This window comes from Vanacampus margaritifer, chromosome 6 (genome assembly GCF_051991255.1).
Source record: "Vanacampus margaritifer isolate UIUO_Vmar chromosome 6, RoL_Vmar_1.0, whole genome shotgun sequence".
NCBI lineage: Eukaryota > Metazoa > Chordata > Actinopteri > Syngnathiformes > Syngnathidae > Vanacampus > Vanacampus margaritifer.
This window is the reverse complement of record NC_135437.1, coordinates 2,550,147-2,570,928: the sequence shown is the minus strand read 5'-3', so window position 1 is coordinate 2,570,928 and position 20,782 is coordinate 2,550,147. Positions and strand designations below refer to the sequence as shown.

Here is a 20,782-nt window from a genome sequence, read left to right as displayed (position 1 = left end):
CCGCTCACAGGACCATGGAAGAACATTACCAAAAGTCTGCGAATACTCGTAACAAACAAACTTGAAGGCACGTGGTGGTGGTGGTGGTGGTGGTGTGTGTCAGTCCAATCATCTTTTCTGTTTTCTGAGCTGAGTGGGTCTAAAAGCCTAGATACACCAATCCGACGTCGGCCTAATGTGACAAACGCCTACCCCATGTGGCACGTTGCGTAGAAAAATGATATAAATACACACCGCACCGACACCGACTATTACGTACCTTCAGCGCATGCGCGAGAATTAATTTCCCTCTGTACCATCGGCGGCGGTAGTCATTATTCCTAAAAGCAACCGCAACCTCTTTACAGGCGCGGGATATAAAAACTCATACCGGTGTTGATAGCAGCGTAAATGCGGCGGCCAGCTGGTGAAGCAAAAACGGGCGCTGGAACAAGCTTTGTCCCCTTCTTGTTTCCGAACGCATGGATGTACTCCGTTGTAGCGTATCCTGGACCCTGTCGACTCTTGGCTGCTAGCTTCGGCCGTGCAACTACAGCAAATGTGATCAGGGAGATAGGTAGGACAGTCCTTGGTGTCATCTGTAAGGAAATGAGATAAGGAGACTTGGTGGTGGAATGAAGAGGTGCAGAAGTGGATCCAAAGCAAGAGGTTAGCTAAGAAGAAGTGGGACACTGAGAGGACTGAAGAAAGTAGACAGGAGTACATGGAAATGCAGCGTAAGGTGAAAGTAAAAGTGGCAAAGGCCAAACAAGGGGCTTACGATGACTTGTATGCTAGGTTGGACAGTAAGGAGGGAGAGACTTATCTATACAGGTTGGCAAGGCAAAAAGACAGAGATGGGAAGGACATGCAGCAGGTTAGGGTAATAAAGGATAGGGATGGAAGGGTGTTGACAGATGCCAGTAGTGTGATGGGAAGATGGAAAGAGTACTTTGAAGAGTTGATGAATGAGGAGAATGAGAGAGAGAACGAAGAGTATAAGTGGTGACTGTTGTGGACCAGGAAGTAGCAAAGATGAATAAGGATGAAAGCAAGTGAGAAGGGCATTGAAGAGGATGAAGAGCGGAAAGGCACTTGGTCTTGATGATATACCTGTGGAGGTATGGAAGTGTCTAGGATAGGTAGCAGTAGAATTTCTGACTGGGTTGTTCAACAGAATCTTAGATAGTGGTAAGATGCCTGAGAAATGGAGAAGTGAGCTGGTGCCCATTTTTAAGAACAAGGGAGACGTGCAGAGGAATAAAGCTGATGAGCCACACAATGAAGCTATGGGTAAGAGTAGTTGAAGCTAGACTGAGGGCAGAGTTGAATATTTGTGAGCAGCAGTATGGTTTCATGCCCCCCCTCCCCCACACACACACACACACAAAAAAGAGTACCACAGATGCAGTATTTGCTTTGAGGATGTAGATAGATAAGTACAGAGACGGTCAGAAGGAGCTGCATTTTGTCTTTGTAGATCTGGAAAAAGCTTACGACAGGGTGCCAAGAGAGGAACTGTGGTTTTGTATGAGGAAGTCTGGAGTGGCAGAGAAGTTTATTCAAGTGGTGCAGGACATGTGTGAGGACTGTAAGACAGTGGTGAGGTGTGCTGTGGGTGTGACGGAGGAGTTCAAAGTGGAGGTGGGACTACATCAGGGATCAGCTCTGAGCCCCTTATTGTTCGCTATGGTAATGGACAGGATGACCGATGAGGTTAAACGGGAATTTCCATGCACATGATGTTTGCAGATGACATTGTGATCTGCAGTGAGAGCAGGGAACAGGTGGAGGAGAAGCTAGAGGGGTGGAGGTTTGCCCTAAAAAGGAGGGCAATGAAGGTTGGCTGTAGCAAATTGGAGTATGTGTGTGTTAATGTGAGGGACCCAAGTGGAAAAGTGGGATTACAGGGAGAAGAGACCATGAAGGTGGAGGAGTTTAAGTATTTAGGGTCAAAAGTCCAGGGCAATGGAGAGTGTGGAAAAGAAGTGAAGAAGCGTGTGCAGGCAGGCTGAAATATGTGGAAAAAAGGGTCAGGTGTGATGTGTGGTAGAGTTTCAGCTAAAATAAAAGGAAATGTTTATAAAAGTGTGGTGAAACCAGCAATGTTGTTTGGTCTGCAGACCGTGACACTGAGGAACAGACAGGAGGCAGAGATGAAGATTCTGAGGTTCTCTTTGGGATTGACCAGGATGGATAGAATCAGGAATGAGTACATCAGAGGGACAGCACATGTTGGAGGCTTTAGAGATAAAGTCAGAGAGGCCAGACTGAGATGATTTGGACATGTCCAGAGGAGAGATAGTGAGTATATTGGCAGAAGGATGCTGAGTTTCCAAATGCCAGGCATGAGGTCTAGAGGAAGACCAAAGAGGAGGTTTATGGATGTAGTTAAAGAGGAAATGAAGGTAGTTGGTGTGAGAGCAGAGGATGCAGACGACAGGATTAGATGGAGGCAACTGATTCGCTGTGGCGACCCCTGAAGGGAAAAGCCAAAAGAAGAAGCGTCTGCATCGAGCATGCAAAGCCTACGGGATCAAACAAGCATGCACGTTAACTAGCTTATAGCTAACGGAGGAAGAGAAAATGTTGGCAGTGTGGGAGTATTTTTTATTGAAAACGGAAAAAGACGTTACAGCGGAGTGCAACATTTATCATGCACAAGTTCTCCGTGGTGGAAAAGAAAGGGGGAAGTTTATATACAACAAACCTCATTAAGCATTTGAAAAAGTTTCACAAACGACAGCATTGGGATTTTGAGAAGAGCATCGAGGCGAATAAACAACTTTCCGGCTCCCTCGCTGATTGCTGAATTTATTGTGCTTGATGACCAGCCCCTGTCAGTCGTTAGTAATGTCGGCTTTAAACGTTTAATTGATCACCTCGAGACTCGCTACGTTATGCCGAGCCGCCACTCCATCGTTGATAAAATTATACCGCGGATGCATGGTGGGGTTCGGAGCTGTTTAGCAGCTTATGTGGCAAAAGATATTGCTGTTAGCTTAATCACTGGACATCAAAATCGCAAACTAAAAAAAAGTCAGACTCCATTATCGCCGGGCACTATTTTTCTGTTTGTATCACTGTGCGGCGCACTGCATCCAGCTGACAGACGCCCATGTTTCACTGAAATTATAAATTTGAAAACTCACAGTAACATGTCGAGAGAGAGAGGGAGAGGGAGAGAGAGAGAGAGAGAGGGTTGGAGAGAGAGATATATATTGATTTATTAAAATGCAGTACATACTTATATTTGCAGTTGAATTTAGGTAACTCAAATTTTGGAATAAATGGGTCATATTTTCTCATACCTACTGGTGCTGATTATTCCTTATTTAAATAGTATCACTTGATCAAGCTTCCAAACGTTCAGAGTTTACAGATTTCAAAAACTGGAAACAAATCAATGCCCAGGGAGAACAATGTCAAAATGCCTATTTTGAACCTCGTTTTGAACCTTTGAAAATTTGTGGGTGAAACACTGTAAAGTCATACAATTTTTTTTTTATTTTCTTTGTGTTTTTTTTTTAAAGCTTTTTCAAAGATTTTTCAGTCATTCAAAAATATTTTGGGAGATTCAAACCCTTATTACGAGATTTCGAGTATTGGCAGGATTCTGATTCCATATGGCAGCTCGTAAAGCGGATCCAATGTCATACAGCGTGAGTTTGGTGAACGCTTCTGTCTAGTCAAAAAAGCCAAAACACTAATATTATGGACGATGAATTTCTGAACAAACTTGCTCCTCTGCCATCAAGTGCCATGCCTCACACTTGTTCTTTAGTGGAAAACGCAAGTGGGTGGGTGGGTGTCTGTGTGAAATCAGGGCAGGCTACATGGCTGTTTTTTCAGTCAGTGGCCTAAAATTAGCTCAACGGTCAAATTATGCTGAAATGCTTTACGTTGCGATCAGATGATTCCACAGAAATGACAGATCGTGTACCCTGCATTTCTTCTAACAATCTAATATTGTCATTTCGCCCACCCCGACTTTAACTCAAACTAGAACAACCAGGATTGCGCCACATAGGTTGCTAATGTGCTCAAGGCTTTTAGTTAATATTCTACATCAGGGTGTGAACAGATGATTTTGTTTTGAAAACAAGGCAAATAGTGGCACACATTAGGGCGTGTGATTGAGTCATCACCTCGTTGGGATGACGATAATGGTCAACTCTCAACTCAACTATTCCACTCTACAGTATTAACACACAAAAGGCACAGAGTTGTAACAAATGTTTAGACATTATATTAGTGAAGAGCTTCAAGAACTTTCTCAGCGTGGAGCCTGGCCTGTTTCACGAGCTGCATCCAGAAGGACACCACCAACCCAAGACAATCTCTGGAGCCTGGTTTAAAGCATGACCAGACAAGTTACAACTTGGGTAGCAGCAGCTCATATGGAAGATGGCTTGTTGGTCACACATCTTTTGGTGAAATATGCAATTTAGAAACCAAAATATGTGACCTATGTGAATCATGGAGATCCGATGAGAAAGTAAGTCGCATTGACCTACGGTCTCAAACTACCCACAGCCTTCCTATTTAAACACCATATCAACAATAAAAACGGCTAAACTTATCATTGGGATAAACGTGCTTTTTTTTTGCATTTGACGTCATACACCGTCATCATCATCGCAGTTTCATAATTAGTGCGATCGTGTGTGCGTGCATTTGTGTGAAGCTACTGCCACAAATATCGCTTTCATAACCTTAACTTGTCATCTTTGTCAAGTTTACAAAAGGAAACAAATCACACTTGAGTTTTAAAGCACGCCCGGGAGACTCACACCTGTATAAACACAAAAGTTTTGTACCACTGCGTTAAATCGACAAGCAGGTAGGAAAACAGCAGGAAGCGGTGAGATGAAACACTTCCCGCAAAACAACCGGCATCTCAACTCTGATACACACAGATGCAGAAATAGAAGGATTGTAAAATGTGGCACTCACCATCCTCCTTGCATTCTTCCGGGGGCTTCGCCTTCTTGGCCAGGCGAGGATCCAGCCATGACGTGGTCTTGGTGTTGTGACTGCACGACAAGACAACGAGCGAGAGAAGATCATTAGATCAAAGTAACACTAACGACCCGGATCCAAGTGAGCGGGCCTGATTAGCAAATATTATCGTGCATCAATTATTCATTAGAGAGGCTAGGCAGTGCTGCGAAGCTTACACAATAAAACACACAATAAGAAGAAAACGCCAACTTCTGCCAAGGCAATGAGTCTAATGCAGAGGAGGCAAAAGTACCAATGCTCAGTTCTCAAGTAAAAGTTAACAAACTGTACAGTATAAGAAGTTGCTTCACATATAGTAGTCTGGTGCGTTATGTCATTCTGGCCATTTCTGTTGCCAAAATAGTTTGTATTGTTTTTTTTATTGGCTCAGTTGAGGTTCAAATAAGTAATTAATAATAATTTTTCCCGGCCCTCGACTCCATTTTACATCAACATTTTCAAAACAGCCTGCTCTATGTTGAATATGCCACATAATGACATTTCTATGTAACACACAATCACAAACTTTGCGTCTAAACCTATGATTTTGGTTGTGAGAATTGTTCTGGTATTTGTTGTAGTGATAATGGAGTGCAAGCCATCTTGAAAATCCAATATGGCTGCCAGAAAATGTGAAACTTCACAGCTTTTTTTTTTTTTGCCTAAAATTTGTTTTGGACCGGAGTCAATAACCATGTCAAATTAAGGTTCAGCTGTTGCTATTTTTACTTACATTTTAACATGACTATTTTAAAATTCCAAAATGGTTGAAAGTCCTTCAAGTACTATGTCATGTATTTGCGACTTAAAATAAACCCCGACTGTAACGACAAGTTCTCAATATGATTTGTTTGTTTGTTACTGTCATAACTATGACACCCAATTCACACTGACTGTGGAACGGCCGCAGTGCGTTTTCTGTACGGCCGCCGAACGGACTGCAATTCATGCCGCGTGCGATGCATGAGCTGTCCGTGCCTGGAATTCTGCACCCGCCAGACCACAAGATCACGGCGGTTCACACTGGAGAGTTGAGTTCACGCGATAACAACCGTGTATATAGAGTCCTATTGGTAAACAATAGCCACACTTGCCTGTTGTCACATAATCGATATGCTTTTGGACATTATTTCTGGGACTTCTACCATGGCTCTTCTACCATGAGTAAGTACGTTTTGTGTTTAAATAGAGTTATTTTGTCATGTTTAATTTATTATGAGCTTGTTTTTTTTCTCTTAAATGTCCGACTAATGTCATGCTATGTAAGTTAGCTAGCTTCCCTCCCCCCAAAATTTGTTTGCAAACGCTTTTATTTTGAAATATACCGGATCTACCTTGATGCCGACGCTCGACTTCCTGTCCGGCTCGTGTAATTTCTTCAGCTTCATGAAAATCCGCATGCTATTTTTTGACCCATGAGGACCCTTATGTCACAATTTGTATCGCCCTCACTGTTTTTATTCATCTCAGTTGGTAGACATCTTGCGCTTGGTGACAACTGAAGATGACACTACAGTTGCTCAGGACTCAGGTAATGACCAATCACAGCTCAACTTGCGAACGTCACATGACCAAACTCAGAAAACAGGTAAGCTGTGATTGGTTGCTACTTGAGCCCTGAGCAACTGTGATGTAATTTTCAGATGACAGCAAGTAGCAAAATGGCTGCCTACTGAGATGGATAAAAACTGGTGGATTTTGCTTCTTAATTCTCATTCCACAAATGCAATATTAATCAGAAAGTTGTGTTTAGACTGGTGGGGGTGCATTACTATTATTTACTATTAACATTATTATGCAGAAAACCTTTGCATTGACTTACCATTTAAATCCAAATTGGCCACTTGCAGTGTAAATCCAGCCTTAGCTTTTTCAGGTGTGATGAATTTTGTTGTCATGGAGTGTATGCTATTGATGGTTCTTCCACGCTGACATTTTTAAAAGTATCTATTCAAAGTGAAGCATTGTTTATCCTGGCAATCCACAGTCCAAACTCCTGGTTGTCATGACAACTGTTATGACGAGGGATCTTCCCATCCTCGTACAACAAACGCTTGACAGCGTCAACCGCTCATTTTTTACCACCACTTTTTCTCAGAGGGGAACTTACATTGGCTCTATATATCTTTACTTCTTCCTCACTAGTTCAATGAGACTCACTTTCCTCCTGGATTCTAGGTTTCTCAGGCGGAAGTTATGACACTTAGACTACTTTATCCCGCAGCATGTTTTTATGTTACTTCTCCGCTGACTTGAGTGAAAGGCCCAGCTGGGGAATTCAGCTTTTTACACTTGCCTTGCAACCTGGTGGAATGCTATGGTGGATTTCGACAAGGTTTTACAATTTCCAGCTCATGAACTTTTAGGAGAAACTCCCCAAACTCGTATATTTCTATGGTAATCCTCTGCACTGAAGGCAAGAGAGGATCTGATCTGACTGCACTATTGTGTTCAATGTACTGTAGCACAAAAAAACAAAAACAAAAACTGCACCCTATGATTCGATTAGCACTTTCAGAGAGGTATTGTTGAACAATATGTTGCAGGTGGTGGAGAATTATACAAAGGAGATTGTTAACATTTAATCATAGTAAACATACAGTATTTAGATGAATATTATCATGACAATGTCAATCAAAACTGAGCATCATTATTATTATTATAAATTATAAACTAGTCAGATTGGATGAAAATGTACAAGTCATATTTTTGTTAGCTTGTAAATACTGTAACATTATGCACAGTACTCTCTGAACATTGCCATTGTGTTTAATTATACAGTCCTCACATAAATGAAATGTTCAAATGTTTTTTTCACGTGAAAGTTAAATAAAAAATGTTTGAAATGCATTAAATCCAAATGTAGTGTATTAAATATAATTATTAACTGAACTTCTATTTGACAAGACTTTACTGGATTAAAAAAAAGTTGAAGCCACTATTTAAAGATTTAATTTAGTGATTCTTTTGTATACCAGTATCACTGTTCGTGGAACTACTACTAATCATCATCATCATCATTTTTGTTAATACACAATGTATTTAAATAAAAAAAAGTTTATTCTTTGTTGTTATATTTCACCATTTGAGTGTCATATCCGCCATGATTTCATGTAATATCACATTTAAAATTGTGACACTGTTGGAACAATAAAAATCATATCTCTAGGGCGCCCCCAATAATAAATAAATAAATTAATTAATTAATTAATTCTAAGGTTGTTTTTTTAAATATATGAATTTGTATTTGTAAATTCATTAACATATTTCAAGATTAATATATTAAGTTTAATTAATTATGAGTTCATTAAACTGAATATATTTACTTTGGATTTCCTTAATTCAATTGTGTGTTACCACTTGAAGCAATTTTATTAAGTTTGTCAACAATTCTCTGTTAAATCTTAAACTGGTTCACCAATTCTCTTTTTAGAGTGTATGCCCACCCCCCGAATAGCACTGATGAAAAATTAAGAGACATCCAACATTTAAAGTGTTCGAGACATGAGACCCTATAATAGCATTTTAAGAACGAGTACAAGTACAGAATAATATGATTCCAATGATTACTTTGGCAAAAACGTGATTAAAAGGCCTCATAAAAATTTTGCAAGCTGTAACAGCTCACTGGCGACGCCCCCTTTTTGACGTCATTGGAATAAGGTGTCGTCTTCACTCATCATTTTGAAGTTGGTGATGACAAGCTGTCAGTAAGTTGGTCACTCTATTTTTATTGTTTAATTGAAGCAGTCTCACAGTACACAAAATCCAAGGATTTAAGGATAATAGTGGTTAATCCTGAAAACTGGCACAAGTCTCATAATTTGATCGATCTTGTAGACATATTACAGAGTCCCTTTGTGTTATACTAACAGCTAGCTTGAATTGAAATGTAATGAGTTGACACAAGTGAGGATGAGGAGTGAGCTTGACCATCTTTAGAGATTCCAAGTGTTATGGATTGATTATCTTTATTTTGTTATTGAAATCACCAAACACTGCCAAGTTACAACTGGTGCTCGGGTGACGTACTGCATCACTGCTCATTCATTAGCAGCAAAACTAGCGCATATGGCGCTGTTATTCATATCAAGCAGTGTTACACCTGGTATCTGGTGAAATAAAGAGTCAGTACTGCTAATTCATCATCAGTGAAGCTAGTGGACAACTCCTTTTGATGCTAACCTCAATAGCTGCTATTCATATCAGAATGCAGAAGAGAAGGACAGTGAGTAGGATTTCAATTTATTCCACCAACAGAGTGCCAGCAGCAAATTGTTTGCTGCTGAAATGGGATGGAATAAAGCCCCATTTAAATAAGTAATATGATCTGCCGTTCATTTGTCTTTCTGTCACTGGTGCTGTTAAAGTCAGAGGGCCGAGAGGTTACAGGCTATAAGTAGTCGGCTTGTCTGTGTGTGTGTGTGTGTGTGTGTGTGTGTGTGTGTGTGTGTGTGTGTGTGTGTGTGTGTGTGTGTGTGTGTGTGTTTGCTAAATGGTGGGGACCATATTCCAGGTTTTTACTATCATGGTGGGGACAACTTGTCCACCACCCATCCTTGTGGGGCCATTTTGGTGGTCCCTACTAGTCCAGACTTCTTTTTTCTTTCTTTTCCACTGATTGTCACACCCACCTAAGTGGGGTGAAATTCTTTCGTATTTTGACCCATCCCCTGAGGGAGCGGTGAGCATCAGCAGGAGCTGGGAATCATTTGGTGATCTAACCCCCCAATTCCCACCCTTAATGCTGAGTGTCAAGCAGGGAGGCAAATGGGTCCCATTTTTATAGTTTTTGGTATGAGCCGGCCGGAATTGAACCCACAACCTCCCAGTCTTAGTCAACGACATGGCCTAATGCAAAATAATTTTAAAACGAGAAAAATCGGGAGGAGAAAAACACATGCACACGCACAGCCAGCAGGTAAACAATATTGGTTGATGATGTCATATAGGGTTTAGCCGTGGCGATAGATTCGCTGGGACAATTTTCGGTGTATAATAAAAAATCATTAAATACTCAGTTAATATGCATTGATTCGAGGAACCATTCATTGTGGCATGTATATTGTTTCAACAACATATTAAAATTTGTGCCACTATGTCACAAACACTTTAAGTTGCCCATCACTGTAAAACTATGCATGTTTTTTGTCTTACTCGATGAAGTAGACCTCCCCTTTTTCCGTGTATGCCATCTCCCAGTTGTCAGGCAGAGGACCCAGCTCTTCCTCGTCCACATCCGGGACTTTGTTGGGGGACTTGTCTGGAGATTTGGGTGCATCCTCTGCCTCGGTGGGAGCCTCGCACGTGGCTGCCGCTTGGCTGCAGGTTTCCACGGCAACCTCTCCGGACGCGTCCGTGCTCTTGTCCTCATGCTCACTGGACTCTGCACAGGAAGAACCCTTGCATTACATTTTTTGGAAAATCAGGCTTAAATGTTCCTATTGCTGCCCAGAAGTCAAATGAAAGAGCCATGTTCATCCATTCCTAGAACCTAGACCTTCAGTGGGAATTAACCGGACTCAAACCACATCACAATTATTAATACTCAAAACAAAACAACAACAACAATATAACAGCATGAAACTGTAATGTTGATCATCTGGAGCACTTCAGATCAAAATGTACAGTATCTAATAACATGACAAAAACAGAAAAATTGTAAATATATACAACACAGTCGCTGATTATTAAATGCGTTAATGTGTATAGATTGCTACAGACAAGCTTTTGTAGATGAAGTTGGCAGTGCCAAGTTTTGCGCTGACTATCCAATCAGAGGATGGAAAAATGTGGAAGCTACCAATAGCCAGCACACTGGCCCTGTGAGGACAAATGTGATTATGCATATGAGTGCTTAAAGAAACTGTCTTAGTGCTATCCGGGGGTGGGCAAACTCAGTCCTTGAGGGCCGGAGTCCTGCAGGTTTTGGATGTTTCCCTTCTCCAACACAGCTGATATATGATCAGCTCATCAGCAAGCTCTCCATGGGCCTGATAATGATCCTGTTGATTGGAATCAGCTTGTGTTGAAAGAGGGAAACCTCCGAAACCTGCAGGGCTCCGGCACTCGATGATCGAGTTTGCCCACGCCTGGTTTAGGTGATACAGTATGAGACAGCACTATTGATTATGAAGGCCCTACGCAGATTAGATTGACATGGCAACACATGATGCTGAAATCTGACTGAGAATCTCAGATACACATAGACATACTGGAGGCAGCCTAGAAAAACACTATGAAATGAAGAGAATAGACCTTTGGGATTAAATTAATACAATATCACTGAACATATTTTAGGTTGTAAATGCAAACCCTAACCCTTATCATTAGAAAACATTTTAAATTGTATGAGTGATTTAAGTTAAATTTGTTTTGTGATTTATTGTCGCGACCAGTTCAGATTGTACCCCACCCCTCACCAAAAGTCATCCTGGATGAAAGTGGTCCCTTTGCTACATAATAATAACAAAATGGTGTGGTCCTTTCATCTTAGCTCATCATCCAAGAAGGAGGAAGTGAAAACCCGCTTTTGAAACGAGTTGTGTGCGCTCTATTTTAGTTATTTCTTGCAAATACTTGGAAATACCAGTCTGACTTTTTTTCGGGGGCTGTTCATGCATACACATACACATACACACACGCATGTGTGCAGACCTGGACTCACACTGCATTCACTACACACGGCATGCATGATGAGTCAAAGCTGGCGAGCAGTGAACCTCCAGGAGGGAGAGAGGAGAGGGAGCGAGGGCGAGAGGGTTCTGAGGACAACGAACACAAGGAGCAACACAGCACGTCAGAAAGAGAGAAACCGGCAAAGACGGAGACTTTCAGGTTCAGCGAGTGAGTCAGAAACACAAGGAAAGAATTTAGAGAGTGACAATAGATGCCACCAGCTCTTTTTTCGTCACACACATCACATGGGTGGCTTTTTGGGGGGGCATGACCAAGATTGGGGCAATAGTTATGCTTATTTCACCGTAAGTGATGCAGCAAAGAGTGTGGGGATTTAAACACACATGTGGCAACAGTACAAGTACTGATTCAACTCCTGTAAATAAGTACAAACAAAACAAGTAGGACTACGCTGTCACTATTGAATATTATTATAATTGATTATTATAATTGGTCATTCCATTGATTAACAGATTAATACGATGATGACATTTGATTTTGCAATTAAGTTCGACCAAAACTATTTATTTCCTGATTACTGTTTATTAACCACTTATTGTTGTTTATTTGGTATTGTTAAATGACTAAAAAAGCAACTAAACAAATGTTAAGTGATATCACATGAGAAAGATTGATGTTGTACTCAACAATCTTTTTAAAAGATGACCAGTCTGTTTTTCATGAAGGACTACAGAAATCTTCAAAGAATAATTACTGTTGAGAGATTGATATCAAAGGATACGGACAATTTTAAGTAAAACAAAGGCTCTAATTGATTACTCGATTATTAAAATAGTTGTCCATTAATTTGACCATTGATTATTTGTTTATTAATCAATTAATTTTGGCACCTCTAAAAACAAGAACACATCTCCAATTAAATTCCAGTAATAGTTCCCACAGAGCAGAAAGAATTGATGCTGCTCCCCGTGTGTTAAAAATAGCAGTTGTTTTGAAAGTTTATATTTATTGTAGCATACATACTGTATATATTTCCAGATGTCGTTTCGCATTATACGTTCACATTAAGCAAGTGGACTTTCAGAATGAAAAGGTTTGGCAAAGATTTTGATGTTTAAATGTACAGCATTAAATTATCTTCTTTTATGTGTCAGTTATACAGTCAACTTCAAATAAACAGTTTGTAGCAAGCACACTCTGCTTCTTATTGTAAGCTAGTCTTCTTTTTATGTCCTCAAAGTGATGTAAACATGACAATGTCCCATTTCATGAAAGTGAGAGAGTAAGCACGGGTGCTAAGAAATAGAAATAGAAAAGTTCAAGTGTGTTTGAATATGTTTACATGTGTTTAAAGTGTGTAGAAGAGGTAATATGATGTTTTTGGTGGCCACAGCAATCACGTTTCAGGCCACCATAGACATAACTTTCTCTTAAAATGATTTCTCTAGATCAGATTTTCACATACCACGTGGATCTGGAATGAAACCACTTCAATAAATGGGGTTTCACTGTACTTACTTGTACTTTCTTACTTCCCACTTATCCAAGTGTTGGCATAAAAATACTTTAGCCAACCTTAATTTTCCATCCTTAGTTCATTCTTACATTGTGTTGGATATTAACTTAAATTTTGTTTGTTTGTTGGTTGTTTTTTTTAGATGTTGCATTGTCGGACCACACAAAAGGTCATAAGTTAAAACTTCATCTTTAACTTTAGGATGTAACGAAGTAATTTGTCCAGAACAGGGAAGTGTTATTTTAAAATAATTTTAGCAGTTACAATGTTAATGCAATAGTCATCTGATAAAATGCATAGATTGCCAAGTAAGTATCCTCAATCCCTGCTGTACAGTTTGCAACAATATGCGGGCTATTTCGTTTTAACTGTATGCAATAGTTCATGGCTGACAAAAAATAAAAAAAAACTTCTGATTAATGGTTGTCATATTGGATGCAAGTCCTTCAGCATCACTGTTAACTGATGCGGAGCCTTTTGCTTCTCTGCCTTGGGAGCAAAAAAAAAAACAGCGCAAAAAAAAAAACAGCGCACAGGGATCACTGGAGGTTGTTTCTGTCAAAGGCCAGATGTAGAAGCAAAAATAGCACAACACACAAGGAGGCTAAACACGATGACATGCTGCAACGAGCCAGAACAACCGAGGTGGAGACGGAGAAGAAGGAGAAAGAGGAGGTCAGGAGGAGGAGAAGAAGAGATGGACATATTCATAGAAGCCGAGCGGTAAGGTCAGTGGAGGCACAAATGACATCAGATCAATGATAATAGAAAAGCCATCAAGGTGCCTTTGAGGCCTGTGTTATATAAGTTTATGGACCCGGCGAAGCCACATTGACCCCGAGTCGAGCGTGTTAATGTTGGCAACGAGCAATCCGGGTGCCGTCATCAGGCCAGATTTATAGACAAGCGGCAGACACGAGACGGATTGAAGAGGGAAAGTAAACTCCTTATTTATCCCATCAGGAGAGAATAAAAATGGAATGCAGCCGCTCGTTTATATGAAATTCCACCTCTGCACTCTTGAGCAACAACCCATAAGGCAGTTTGGGGCTCCAAAAATAATTTATTCTTAGGAACTTTTCAAGCTTCAAAAAATGTCTTTTAAACTCTTCAAAATGGTACTTTTGTCATGGACTGAGGGGATCTGTATCACTTTTACTCAGTGGTGTGGTGGTCCCTGGAAAAGTGGGTATACGCTGAGTATTACTTTATTTTTTTTTGCTTCTTTTTTTCTTTTCTTCCCCCCCCCCCCTTTTTTTTTATGGAGAGCTCAGTATTGTTCATTCGGTAATTTTACCGATTTGACAGGTCATCATCATTGCTCTCTCTTTTTTTTGTATGTGGGTGATTATGTGAATGTGCGTGTGTGCGTGTGTGCGTGTGTGCGTGTGTGCGTGCGAGTGTGTGTGTATTCATTAGTTCACTAAAACCTATTAAAAAAAAATCCCATACCGTTCACCTAAACCGAACACTTCCAGCCAGAGTCGTGAGGCCGTCAGGAGAGCCGAGGAAGGACCAAAGAAAAGAAAGGGAAGTGAAATCCAGCAACGACCAGGCACCAACCACCAGGCAACCAACCAGAGTCCTTCACCAACCCCAGAGACATCTAAATTCCAACAAATCAGGGAGACCTCAAGAGACCAAAGGAGAGACTGAGGAAAGGAAGGAAGGACAGACGAAGCAGAGTGAGATCCACAGACACCAGCCTCCACCGATTCAATGACCTGAGGAAGAAGCAGATTGTGTCTGAGTTTCGATAGATGCTGGTGTGGTGGATCTGGCATGCATGAAAATCTCCACCAAAGAGGGGAGCCGTCGACCCCTGCCAGGACAGAGCAAGCGCAACACCTCAGGGCCCCCTAGGCCGCAGCAGTGCCAAAGGACGACCCCCGGGCCCAGCAGGGGCCACTGGCCGGAGAGCAAACCCAGGAGCAGGAGCGCCCCCCACCCCAACGCGGCCCGCGCCCCCAACCCAAAGCAGCAGGACGGGGCACTGCAGGCCCGCCAGGCCCCCCACCGGTCCACAGCCCACCCCCCCCACGACCCCCATCCACCCCAACCCAGCCCCAGCCGCCCCCAGGCCTCCAAACCCCCAGTACACCCCCACCCAGCCAACCCCTCACCGACCGGCAGGCCCCCAGCCCCCGACCCCCAGATCCCCCGCACCGGCGCCGAAGAGGGGCCAGGCAGCGAAGCGGAGAGGGCATCCGCGTCCACTCCACCCCCCGCTGCGTGGAGGGACGGAACACCGGGGGCAGAAGGGGAGATGGGGGCACCGGGGAACGGGCGGCACCCCCGAACCCCAGGCACAGTGGGGAAAGGCCCCGGTTGTCACTCCAGCGTTCTTAGTGAAAGCTAACCCTGTTACTGAGTTCGCCAGCTCGCAGGTGAACCGGAGCAGAGGGAAATGATATCCCCATGCTCCAATCCACCCGCATGATCCAGGCATGCCAGTGAGTGTATGCGGTACATTAAAAAAAATAAATGGGGGGGGGGTCGGCGCGGCAGGGATGGTGCATTAAAATTGGAGGGGAGTTGTAGGGCGAAGACGGTGTTTCCACCCTGCCCCCCCCCCCCCCAAGTGTGTTATGTGCCCTATATGTCTATAAAAGTGTATTGTGCAAAACTAGTGCAGTGAGTTAAGAGGAGCGACCAGCGGCACCCCCCCCCCCCCAAACGGGCGGGAGGCGCACCCGCCCACCAAACCCCCATTTATATATGGGACCAGCCTGGCGGGGCGATAGGGCTCGCCCCCCGCATACTGGGGCCCGCCCGAGGTGCCAGGAGGTCCACCAGAGCGGGGCGGGAACAACACCAAACCACCCACCCTCCTGGCCCCCGGAGCGCCAAGACCCGGGCTACGGATGGAGCCCCCGGCCCAGGGGAGGGGGAGGAAGGCGGACAGGGGAGGGGGAAGGAGACGACAAGAAGGGCAGGGGGCAGCGGCAGGGCCGCAGAGAGAGGGCGAGAGCAGGAGGAAGGGTGACAAGGGAGAAGGGACAGGGAGGCGGAGGACGGGCGGGAAGAGGCGAGGAGGGAGGGGCAGCAAGAGGGAGGGGAGAGGGAACCACGGGGCACCCCGGCGGCCCACAGGCCCCGAACCGCGTCGCCGGGCCCAGAGCGACGGACCGCGCCGGGGCGGCGCCGCCCCGGACACCAGGGAGAGCCCCGCAACGCAGCACCCCCCAAGAGACCCAGGGAACGGCCAAGACGCAGCCGCCACCCAGCAGCCAACAGAGGGGCAGACCCGCCCACGCCCAGCCAGGGGGGGACAGCACCTATGGAATTAACCCCCTGGCATGCAGTGAATCCGAATATTAACCCTTAGTGCCCATTGGAGGGGAATCTGCTCGATCCTGTTGGCAGCAACTGGGTTCCTGACTATAAAAACACATTTCAGTCCCATTTCTTCATCATATATTGAGTAATATATGTTCTATGAATAATTTTATATTGGATAAATTGTAAATTTGTGTGTTTTGTCATTTTAAATGCGTTTTCACAAACTTGAATCCAAAAGTCAGATTCCGGAGCTATAGACAAGTCTGTCTCCCATTTCGAGATGGGTAAAGACATTTTATCAGTATATGAAAGTAACTTATATATTTTTGAAAGTTTTTTTTGTTGTTGTTGGAGAAAACGTGGTAATATCTTTAGCTAAAACAGGCGGTTGGAGCGTACCCCGAAGTGTTGGAATTTGTATATTATTATATATATATTTATATATATTAATATTCTTAACTTGAAGACAATGTAAAAAATTCCCGTTTTTTATTTTATATTTTTGGAGCAAGGATGTATATGATATAAACATATTATCTGAGAAGAGATGGTGGAGATGTGTAATTCCTTTCTGCTCCCACACACCTAAATAAAACGATTGGTTGTTAAGTTGAAAGTCGGGTTATGCCATAGGGGAGAAAGCCAACAGGGCTCCACTTGGGCTTTTGTAATTTCTAGTGCCTTCCACCAGGCCGTTAGGGTGGCGGAAATCATTGGGTTTTCAAAACAATTATGTCACTTAATCGATGTTGTAATAAAGAGTAAATCTAGAAGTCTGAGGTTATTACAATCCTTCTGTTCTAGTTCCAGCCAACAGTTAGTATCTATGTTGGGTTGTGCCCAATGAATGATATATTGTAGCTGGTTAGCTATATAGTAGTACATAAAGTTTGGTGCCTCTAGACCACCTTTGGATTTACTTTTCTGAAGAGTAGATAGACTAATCTTTGCTTTTTTTTTTATTCCAGTAAAATTTTGTAACGGCTGAGTCCAACAACTGGAACCAGTTAGCCGTAGGTTTAAATGGAATCATTGAGAATTGTATTTTTATTTTGGGTAAAACTTTCATTTTAATGGTGGCTATTCGTCCTATTAGAGAAATAGGAAGATTATTCCAGCTCTCCAAGTCACTATAAATGTTATCCAGAAGTGGAGAAAAGTTTAAATGAATTAAATCAGTTAATTTAGGTGAGATTTTTATGCCTAAGTATTTTAAATTACCTATAGGAAATGAGTAGTGTGGGTCCTGGCTTGCAGGGTTCCATGTATTTTCTGTAATAGGTAGAAGTGTTGATTTTGTCCAGTTAATAAAATAATCTGATAACTGTGAGAATTTAGTTATTAAGTTAAATACTTCCCCTAACGAAATAGCAGGCTTTTCTAAATAAAGTAAAATATCATTGGCATATAGATTAATTTTATGTTCTGTTACCCCAGAGTGAATTCCTTGAATCCTTCTTTCCTGGCGTATGGCTAATGCAAGTGGCTCAATAAATATTGCAAATAATAAAGGGGACAGTGGGCATCCCTGTCTTGTGCCTCTCTGTAGAGTAAAACTCTGAGATATAATCCCATTAGTAGTAACTGTAGCTTTAGGAGAAACATATAATACTGACACCCAGTGGATAAATGATTTCCCAAAGCCAAATTTATTTAAAACAGCAAAGAGGAAGGACCAGTTAACTTTGTCGAAAGCTTTTTCTGCATCCAATGATATAATGACTGCCTTTTTATCATGCCGCTGTGACATGCTAATAAGGTTAAAGAGCCTCCTAATATTAGTAGTAGAGTGACGATCTTTAATAAAGCCTGTTTGGTCGCTATGAATGATTGTCGAGATTACTGTTTCTAGTCTAGATGTGGAAGCCTTAGTGATAATTTTAATATCAGTGTTAATTAGTGAAATCGCACGGTAACTTGATGGAAGGGTGGGGTCTTTTTCTGGCTTTAATAAAAGTTTAATTGCTGCTGTATTCATGTGTGGGCGTATGTAACCATTAGTTTTGATTTCTGTTACTACTCTTAAGAATAGTGGAGCAAGCATTAACCAGAAGTGCTTAAAAAATATAGCCGGATAACCATCCGGGCCAGGTGCTTTGCCTTTAGGCATACTATCTAGAGCACTGTACAACTCGTTTATAGTAAGTGGCGCATCTAACATATCTTTATATTCAGTAGTTAACTGAGGTATATTTAAGCTACTGAGGAATGCCTCAATATGCTCAGGGTTAGGCTTGTTAGTTTCTGAGTATAGGTTACGATAATAGTTATAAAAAATTTGATTAATTTCTTCTGGTGATTGTGTGCATTCACCAGTTGTCCCTTTAATAGCCGTTATAAGAGATTTTTCCTGATTGCGTTGAAGTTGGTTTGCAAGAAATTTACCTGATTTGTTATTATATTCAAAGTTGTTGTATCTCAATTGTTGTATTATAAACTCTGTCTTTTTAGTTAGCATATCGTCTAACTGTATTTTTGTATTTTGTAAGTCAGTCCATATTTGGTATATTTTTTTGCTTCTAGAAACATACCATTTTAGAAATGGTGACGTACGAAAAAGCTGTCATTTGTAATTATGCACAATAATAAAATGATCATAAACTAATTAGGAGCAGTTTGTAATGTAAAATGTATTCATTGTGAGGCAAACATGAATAATATGCTATTTTCTATAAAATTAAACTACATTATTGAAGTTAGTTAGGGCTAACTTATGTAAAGTATTATAATACTTTAAGTTACTGTATACACTATACAGTATACAATAACTTGGCTGACTTTATTTAGACCTAAAAAATTTAAGAAAAAAGTGGTGGACCACTACACTTAATCAAAGCAAGCTAGGAAGTGCAAGGCTGGTGTGCGTACACTGCTGCGTTCAAGTGTGCCATGTTAAAAATGCCAACTCTTCTACTCCCGCACAGTCACAACTTAGAAAGAATCACTGCAGAACCGAAACACGGCACCAATTAATTTCACGTGAATTGGTGCTAGGTAGTACCGACCCAAATCAATCTCCCCCAAAAAAGTGCCATATTCAATATCCATCCCTAACTGTAACTAACCAGATTTTGTGGTGTTATGTTCCTATTAGTGCATGCTCCGTTTGACGTTCTTGTTTTTGAGTATTTATGAATGCATCGGGGGACTCGGGGAGAGAGAGAGGGATAGCCGATATTAGAGAGTTGTCTTCAGCTCGCTATTACATTCTTTCTTTTGTTCAGTGTTGGCTACGGCCCACAGTAGCCGTTTGTGTGTCTCAAATAAAGGTGCGCCCACCAACTAACGTCTGCTGGTAATATTCTGGAGAGACATTACAATACATTGGCCTTAGAAGTTTTCAGTGCTAGCTCGTTCGGACCCCCATTAGGGAACTTCAAGTGGCCCGACATAGTCACATGTTGGCCCCGGGCCACCCTTAATGTTGACACTTGTTATTTTTATCATCATAAAATCTCCATTAAAATGTTCATTTCAAACTCAATAGTTTTAAATGAGAAGACTGCAGTTAAAATGAAATTTGAAAAGCAAATATGATTCTGTAAGCTCTATAAAATAAGAAATCAAATCAAACAAATACTTTCCCTTTTTAATGTAAGATCTCGGGGCGCTGATGAGCAAGTACCGACAAACCTTTCCGTCTCCCTGTGTTGGTCATTGTTTTTCATGTTCTTGGACGGGTTAAGCCTGTTTTGTTGCTCTGTACTAGTGTTAATAACGTTAACGAAAACCAAACAAAAATATTTTCGTTGACTCAACACACCTTTTTCACTGGACGGAAACTAGACTAGAGTAGACTAAAACCCAACAATAATGTTAAAAAATACGACAACCCACTAGCTCGTAGCATGGAGTCATAGTAGCCACTGTAATTGTGTATGAAGTTGTTTTTCATCAAAAAGATGAGCGAAAATATTATGTGAAAAAGTTTTTGATTCGAAATGCTCAAAATTATGTGCTAAAAAATGATTGTCCTGAGTAAAACGAGACTAAAACGTTGACATTTTGTTGACTGAAACTAGACGAATAAAATTATATTTTCTTAGACTAAAAAAATGGACTAAAGAAAAACGGGATGAGGTTGACTCCTTGAGCGGGATTGAAACTGGACTAAAACTGAGACTAAATTTAAAAATGTCTGATAAAAGTAACACTACTTTGTACTTGTGCATAAGATCCATTCAAATACTTTTAATGTCTCTGATGGTTAAAATATACTGTAGCATACAGTATATAATAATAACCATGTTCTTTGTAGACATATTTTGGTATCATAATTAAGAAGAAGAACAATAAGAACAGATCATATGTCTGTGAGTAATGTCGTATGCTCTGTCTGTCTGGGTTCAATTATGGTAATAT

At 41.5% G+C, this 20,782-nt stretch overlaps 1 protein-coding gene across 12 annotated transcripts in view; it reads right to left on the bottom strand.

Moving 5' to 3' along the window:
• magi2b (membrane associated guanylate kinase, WW and PDZ domain containing 2b) overlaps positions 1-20,782 on the bottom strand; it is a 240,644-nt gene that overhangs the window by 105,749 nt on the left and 114,113 nt on the right. For all 12 annotated transcript variants that reach the window (XM_077568842.1, XM_077568844.1, XM_077568845.1 and 9 more), the window contains 2 exons: positions 10,141-10,369; positions 4,936-5,015 (listed from right to left, as the gene is read on the bottom strand). In XM_077568842.1, coding sequence (XP_077424968.1) covers positions 4,936-5,015; positions 10,141-10,369 — 309 coding nt within the window. The remainder of the gene's footprint in view (positions 1-4,935; positions 5,016-10,140; positions 10,370-20,782) is intronic.